General features: G+C 38.2%; 1 protein-coding gene across 1 annotated transcript; it reads left to right on the plus strand.

Moving 5' to 3' along the window:
• Positions 1-3,209: 3,209 nt before the first annotated feature.
• Positions 3,210-4,660, plus strand: LOC108204045 (uncharacterized). The gene is made up of 3 exons (XM_017373320.2): positions 3,210-3,943; positions 4,094-4,344; positions 4,476-4,660. The coding sequence occupies exons 1-3, from the start codon at positions 3,210-3,212 to the stop codon at positions 4,658-4,660; spliced, it is 1,170 nt and encodes a 389-aa protein (XP_017228809.2).
• Positions 4,661-8,118: the final 3,458 nt, after the last annotated feature.

The raw sequence follows: 8,118 nt of genomic DNA on the forward strand, positions 1-8,118 counted from the left end.
GGTGCACGTGCTTTTAAAGGAGTTTTACTTGGTTATTGAACATTAGTTCTTGGAAGGTGGTTATTACATGGCCTGTTCAGTTTTTTGAGACTATATTTCCATTTAAGGAGATTAAGTCTTCTCCTTCCACTACTTTGTTTCCAGACCTTCAAGTGCTGGTTGATCCACTTGAGGATACTCTCTTCTCAACATAAGAAAGAGATAGTCCCCCAACAAGTAATTCTCCGGATAATTCTTTGTCTCCAATTGATTCAGGTTGGGTGTCTTCCAGTGAAGATACTACGAATGTTAATTCTCCTGGAGTTTCTAGTCCAACTGTGCGTTCACTAGTCATAAAGCATGTACGACCCACTCAAACACGCGTTGTTCCTCAAAAACTCAAGGATTTTGTGGGATTACCATTGACAATGCAGGCTAACATAGTATTGTCTTCAACCTATCAGGCCTTTACATCTAATGTGGCCAAGATTCCTGAACCCTATTCATATCAGGCTGTGCAATCACCAGAATGGTGTACTGCAATGGCTTCTGAATTAGCTGCTTTGGAGGCCATAAAACTTGGGTTATTACTCCATTACCTGCTAACAAGAAGCCTGCTGGGTGTCGCTGGATATACAAAGTAAAATACTGTGCTGATGAAAGTGTGGAGCGTTATAAAGCTCGCTTGGTGGTGAAAGGTTACACGCAAACGGAGGGTCTTGATTATTTCGAGACGTTTGCACCAGTTGTCAAAATGACAACTTTACGCACTTTATTAGCTGTTTTTGCTGTTCAAGGTCGGTCACTTACTTAACTTGATGTTACAACGGCTTTTCTTAATGGTGATTTAAAAGAAGATGTGTATATGTCACTTCCTCTGGGGTACTCTGTTTCGCCTACAGTGTTGCAAAAATATCAAGGTCAGCGTCTAGTTTGCAAACTTCTAAAGTCTATCTATGGACCTCACCAGGCGCCTCGTTGCTGGTTTACAAAATTGTGTTCAGCATTACTTGACTTTGGTTTCAAACAATGTGCTTGCGATCACAGTATGTTTGTGTTTACACAACAAGGCTCCATTACTGTCTTTCGGGTGTATGTTGATGATATGGTTTTGGCTGGTAATGATCAAGGCACCATGACAAAAGTCAAACTATTTCTTTCCACTCGTTTCTAGATTAAGGATTTGGGGCATCTTAAATATTTTCTTGGTCTTGAGTTAGCTCGTTCTTCTCAAGGTATTTACCTGCACCAGAAAAAGTATATTCAAGATTTGTTAACTGATGTGGGTCTTCTGAATTGCAAGTCCTCAGTTATTCCCTTGAAACAAAATCAAGGTCTACTTACTGATTTATCTACAGAACCTGATTTTCATGATGTTTCACTATATCGCAGGGTCATTGGTCGGCTAATCTATCTTACGATTTCTCGACACGATATTGCATACACTTTGAATAGGACTTCTCAGTACATGTCCAAACCTAAGGTCTGTCATTATCATGTTGTGCTCAAGATTCTTCGCTATCTCAAGGCAACAGCGGGCCAAGGCTTGCTCTTCTCTGCCTTTAGTTCTCTCAAACTTACTGCTTTTAGCGATGCTGATTGGGTAGCCGGTAGAATTACTTGACGTTCCGTCACAGGTTTTTGTGTTATGTTGGGTGCCTCTTTAATCTCCTGGCGCTCTAAGAAGTAGCCCACAGTCTTGAGGTCTTCCTCTGAAGCGGAATACCGTGCAATGGCTGATACGAATTGTGAACTCAGTTGGATTTTAGCCTTGCTTGCTGACATGCACATAATCTATCTCACGCATGTTACTCTATTCTGTGATAATTTTCATATCGCCTCCAATCCGGTTTTCCATGAGCGTACAAAACATATTGAGATTGATTGTCATCTTGTTCGAGAAAAGCTTACCAAAGGGATCATTTCTAATGCTTATCTTCCTACACTACAACAGCCCGCTGACTTATTCACAAAAGCTCTTGCTTCGGGTCATTTGGCGTATCTCTTGTGCAAGTTAGGTGTTGTCAATTTCTTCCCAACATCTAACTTGAGGGGGGATGTAAGCACCACAGAGTGTGCTATAGGACATTAGTACAGTTGGAATAAGCACAAGTTTGTTAGAGTTAGATAAAATTCTATATAGATACAAGTTTGTGTATATAGCTGAAGACTCTTTATATTGGTGTAATGTTCATTTTGTAGTTAACAAGTTGAATGATAATATTAGTTTTCTTCTCTCTACATACTCTCTAACACTTTTACTGTCAATTGTATTTGTTTGTTGCATTTTGTGGCTATTTTTCTCTATTTTGAGAGTTTCAATTTAGGGTTTTAAGTGAATTGGGTGTGTCAATTGATGATTCTGGCCCTTGGTTTTTTGGTTTCTAATATTTGCTAAAGTTTTGAATTTTATACAAATTTTTGGTCTGTTTTTATTTTTTAACATATGAAAATACTGTGTAGCAATGTTTATATGTATTAAATGCTTTTTTGTGGTCTACTGTACCCTGCAAGAGTTGGCTCCCGTGTAGGTTATGAAGCTAATTGCACCTATGAATTATTAGATAATTTTTAATTAGAATTTGTTTATGTATATGTTAATCTATTACGTTTTGGGACTCATTAACTCTCGATATTGTTAGAATTTCAAACTCTCCGGCTAGTAATATATTAATTATAATAGATGGGTTGATTTAATGTGCATGCATAAATTAAGGTGGACTGAATAAATACTATATATACTATATGCATGCATGCTAGGAGAAAGTCAAATACGTGTCGAAGAAATGATCACCAAGGCAGCTGTGTTTTTATGAAGGCCAGGAAAACAGGTGGGTTGTGTAAAATACAATACACGCACAAATGAAAACAGAAGAAATCTTGTACTGCAGCTCATGGTATGAAGGCTGGTCTCAAGTGAAGAGTAAATACATGAAGACACAGCTATATACATTCCAGAAAATATGGAAAATGTGGTAGGCTGCATGTAAGTTGGTAAAAGTCTATAATAATAACTATTCTCTGATGTAAGCCATGATGTGTACTTGTATTTTATAGCCTATAAATAAGGTGTTTGTTTGGTGTAATATACAGTGTAAAAATCTGAAGAGAGAAGAGAAAAAGAGCAGAAGTTCTGTCCTGTGTTGTGCGAGAGAAAAGGCTATAGCCTGTGCTTTGTAACAAGAAAGAAAGTTGTAGTTTATTATATATATAGGTTTCGGAGAAGAAAAATGTCAAATATGATGGTGCAACCACAAATCCCAAAATTGACGGCAACAAATTACGGGAACTGGAGTATCCAAATGAAGGTGTTACTCGGTTCATACGATAGTTGGGATATTGTCGAAAGTGGGTATGACGAGCGAGAGGATGAAGCGGCCCATTCAAATGCAGAGAAGATGATTTTGAAAGAGACCCAGAAAAACGATAAAAAGGCGTTATATACAATTATTCAAGGAGTTGATGAATCAACCTTTAAATATATTTCAAATGAGAAAACGGCGAAAGACGCGTGGGAGATTTTGCAGAAATCGTTCCAGGGTGTCGAGAAAGTTAAACAGGTACGGCTCCAAGTCCTACGTGCCGAGTTCGAAAATTTGAAGATGAAGAGTTCAGAAAATATTGGTGAATTTGTTACGCGTTTGAAAACTGTGAAAAATCAGATGAAAAGAAATGGCGAAAGTCTCGATGATGTTCGGGTCATGAAAAAGTTGCTTCGTTCATTAACAAGAAAATTTTCTTACGTTGTTACCTCCATCGAGGAGTCAAAAGACTTGTCCACGATTTCTATTGATGAGCTCGTAGGTTCTCTTCAAGCCCACGAGCAACGAATGAACCTATATGATGATCCAAGCCATTTGGAAAAGGCGTTGCAAAGTAAGGTGTCCATTGGTGACAGTTCTGGCAGTAACAGTTCTGCACGTGGCAGAGGTGACTACTGTGGTGGACAAGGACGAGGAAGGCAGTAGGCAGTCCATCAATAAAAGCCAGATGAAGTCTATCAGCCATTTAGTCGTGGTCAAAATTTCAGAGGTCGAGGACGAGGCGGATTTCAACAACGAGGTGACAAGTCTCAGTTTCAATGTTATGATTGTAATAAATTTGGTCACTTCAGTTATAAGTGTAGAGCACCGAAGGTGGAAGAAAGAAGTCATTTTGCAGCAGCAAAAGAAGATAAAGATGTTGGCACTACTGCGTTCCTCACTTACAAAGGAGACGAGGAAAGCAAGAAGAATGTTTGGTATCTTGACTCATGGGCCAGTAATTACATGACTAGTCACAAGGAGTTATTCACGGAGATAGCCGACACCATTAGCGGAGAAGTTACTTTTGGTGACTCGTCAATGATTCTGGTCAAAGAAAAAGGTACTATCACGATCATGTCGAAGAAAGGTGAAAAGAAATATGTAAATCATGTTTATTATATTCCCGCTTTGAAGAGTAATATTATCAGTCTTGGCCAACTTGTGGAAAAAGGATATAATATACGGATGCAGGACAATCCCTCATTATTAGAAATCAAGCTCGGGAATTGATTGCAAATGTGGAGATGTCAAAGAATCATTTGTTTACGCTTGATTTGCAAACTAAGGCGCAGAAGTGCTTAAAGTCGGTCATTAAAAATGACTCGTGGTTGTGGCATTTGAGATATGGTCATCTTGGATTTTCTGGCCTGAAATAATTGTCAAAGACATAAATGGTGGACGGTTTGCCAGAAATCAATGAACCACAAAATTTGTGTGAAGCGTGTGTAAAGGGGAAGCAACATCGTCAAAGTTTTCCCGTTGGAAAATCATGGAGAGCCAGAAGGCCATTGGAGATAGTTCACACAGATATTGCTTGTCCATTTGACATCTCATCACTTGGAGGTAATAGATATTACCTAACATTTATTGATGATTTTAGCAGGAAAAGTTGGGTGTATATCATCAAAGAAAAATAAGAGGCTCTTGATAAATTAAAGGAGTTCAAAGCACTGGCGGAAAAGCGGAGTGGTCATTATTTGAAGGTACTCAGATGAGGAGACGAGTGTATATTTACCGGATATGATAAAAGGAGTAAGGCATACAGACTTTATAATCCCCTGACGAAGAAATTAATTTATTTCTCGAGATGTTGAGTTTGATGAATCAGATTACTGGAGATGGAGCGAGGAAGAACGAAAAGTTGCTGGTTTATTTTCTAACGATGATTATGATGATAACGGTGATGACTCCAATATTAAAGATGGCGAAGATGATGATCAAACTCCTCCACAAAGTCCGAATCAACAAACTCCCGCATCAACACCATCGGATTCAGGTGGAAGCAGAAGTTCATGGGGAGCGCCAAGAAAAATGCGTAGTTTAGATAATATCTACGAAGCAACAAGTCCGGTACAAACAACCTTTGATTATTCTTTATTTTGTTTAATGGTTGAATGTGATCCAGTTACATTTGAGGAAGCTTCTGAAGAAAGCAAATGGAACAAAGCCATGGATGAAGAAATTGGTGCAATTAAGAAGAATGATACTTGGGAGCACACAGATCTTCCATAAGGACACAAAGCAATCGGTGTCAAATGGGTTTCTAAGACAAAGACAAATCAGGATGGTGAAGTGGAGAAATACAAAGTAAGGTTGGTGGCTAAAGGCTACAAGCAAAGATATGGAATTGACTATGATGAGATGTTTGCTCCAGTTGCGCGAGTTGACACCATCATACTTCTCACAACAATTGCCGCTCAGAATCAATGGAAGATTTTTCAGATGGACATAAAATCGTCATTTCTAAATGGTTATCTCGAAGAAGATGTCTACATCGAGTAACCTCCAGGATATGTTCAAAAAGACCAGGAGAATGAAGTCTACAAACTAAAGAAAGCACTACACGGGTTAAAGCAAGCCCCGAGAGCATGGAGCACAAGGGTTGATCAGTATTTCCAGAAAAATGGTTTTGTGAAGAGTCCATATGAGCATGCTCTCTACACGAAAACAGATTCAGGGGGAGATATTATGATTGTTTGCTTATACGTGGACGACATGATATTTACCGGAAATAATCCTGGTATGTTTGATGATTTTAAGAAAGTTATGACTAATGAATTTGAGATTTCAGATATTGGTCAAATGTCATACTTTCTTGGATTTGTGGTGAAGCAAAGAAAAGATGGAATTTTTATGTCTTAGAAAAAATATGCCGAGCAGATTTTGAAGAAGTTCAGAATGGAGGAATGTAAGCCAGTGAGCACGCCAGCAGAGGCAAGCATAAAGCTCAGAATTGATTCAACACGAGGGAGTCGGTAATCCGACATTGTTCAAAAGTTTGGTTGGAAGTTTGAGGTACCTAACTTTTACTCGTCCAGATATCATGTATGCAGTCAGATTGGTTAGTTGGTACATGGAGAAGCCGAAGCAAGATCATTTCATGGCGGCTAAAAGAATTTTGAGATATATTAAAGGTACACTTAATAATGGTTTGTTTTACACGCATTCTCAAGATTCAAAATTAGTTGGCTACTCAGACAGTGATTATGGTGGAGATTTGGGTGACGGGAAAAGCACATCGGGATATTCTTTTCATATTGGCTCGGCGATATTCTCATGGTCATCAAAGAAGCAACTGCATGCACGTACCTGCATCCATCATATTTAGTATATGCATTAAATTTCAAATGGTCTCTTCACTATACTCATTTTGCTTACTTTCATCCATTATTTTACTTATGTTCTTAATTTCGAGGTCCCCCCAAATATAAATAATTAGGGTGTATCGTGTTAAAGACTCAAACATTATATTTCTGAGGTCCTTGTCTAAAGAGTGGAAGCCTATGGCATTGCTCTAACAGAAGCCCAAAATTTTAATGGGTATACCTCGGAGAAGTTATATGGACTAAATAACATATCCTGTATTCTTAGATTAATATATTCTATATTCTATACATATGCGTAATGTGTAGTCTGGTGACATCTTCGGTGTTATGATGTTATAGGTATTCATCTCTGACATGGATCGCAATAAATTAGGAATTATTGTTTCCCCTGGAAGTAGTATTTCCAGATGGATAGTTGCACCCACGAAGATCAACAACATCTACATCGATTTCACCTGTTATAAGATACAGCAATTTGGTGGAAACCATCGCAACAATCTACCAAAAAGGTGACCTTTAAACTTAAAAATTTTGCTTGTCTTTTCTCCAACTATCAGCTAATTGTGCATCTGCAGTCACTTGGCGCGTGCTCACATTGCTTCATGAAATTTATGTAATGAAAGCAATGAGAAAGGACGTCGAGAAAATATGAAAAACAATACAACTGTGTGCAGGAATACCTCGAGGGAACTCAAAAAATGTGCTTATAAGCAGGAAAGTGGAAAATCTCTTGCGGAAGAATCTAATAAAAAGGCAAATGAAAGAAACAATTTAGCTGGCTGTAATTTGAGGTGAACTTTCTATTTTTTAATTATCTTCTCCATTTTGTACAAAGAGCTGGAAAATGCTAAAGTGAAGGAAACATAAATGATATGTTATACTTATACACATACCTGATTACTTATTTTGATACTCTTGTTATATCACCCATTTAGCAAAAAATATACTATTTAACATCTATTTGGAAATTAAAAGGAACAAAAATGTGAAGCTGAAGTTGCTTAAGCTTTCCATAAAGTAGCAGGTAAATCTCCGCCATTACAAGGTCCTGTAGTGAAGGAGAAAGTACTGCCTGAATAGCCTTCGAATGATGTGCCAACTCTTCAAAGCACCACAACATTTAAGATTGTCAATGTGGTTGCGGACTCGGACACAGAAGAAGCAGAAGGCACTGGTATATGCATCAGGAAGAGGCGTAAACAAGCTTCACAAAAATGGTAATCACTTTTACAGATCTTATGGACTTATATGATTAAATTCATTAAAGAAACAATAAGTTTCACAAGGGCATAAGTCCATAAGATCAGTAAAAGAGATTACCATTTTTTTGAAGCCTGTTTACGCCTCTTCCTGATGCATATACCAGTGCCTTCTGCTTCTTCAGTGTCCGAGTCCTCAACCACATTGACAATCTTAAATGTTGTGGTGCTTTGAAGAGTTGGCACATCATTCGAAGGCTCTTCAGGCAGTACTTTCTCCTTCACCACAGGACCTTGTGATGGCGGAGA

The sequence above is a fragment of the Daucus carota genome, chromosome 2 (assembly GCF_001625215.2).
Source record: "Daucus carota subsp. sativus chromosome 2, DH1 v3.0, whole genome shotgun sequence".
Classification (NCBI taxonomy): domain Eukaryota; kingdom Viridiplantae; phylum Streptophyta; class Magnoliopsida; order Apiales; family Apiaceae; genus Daucus; species Daucus carota.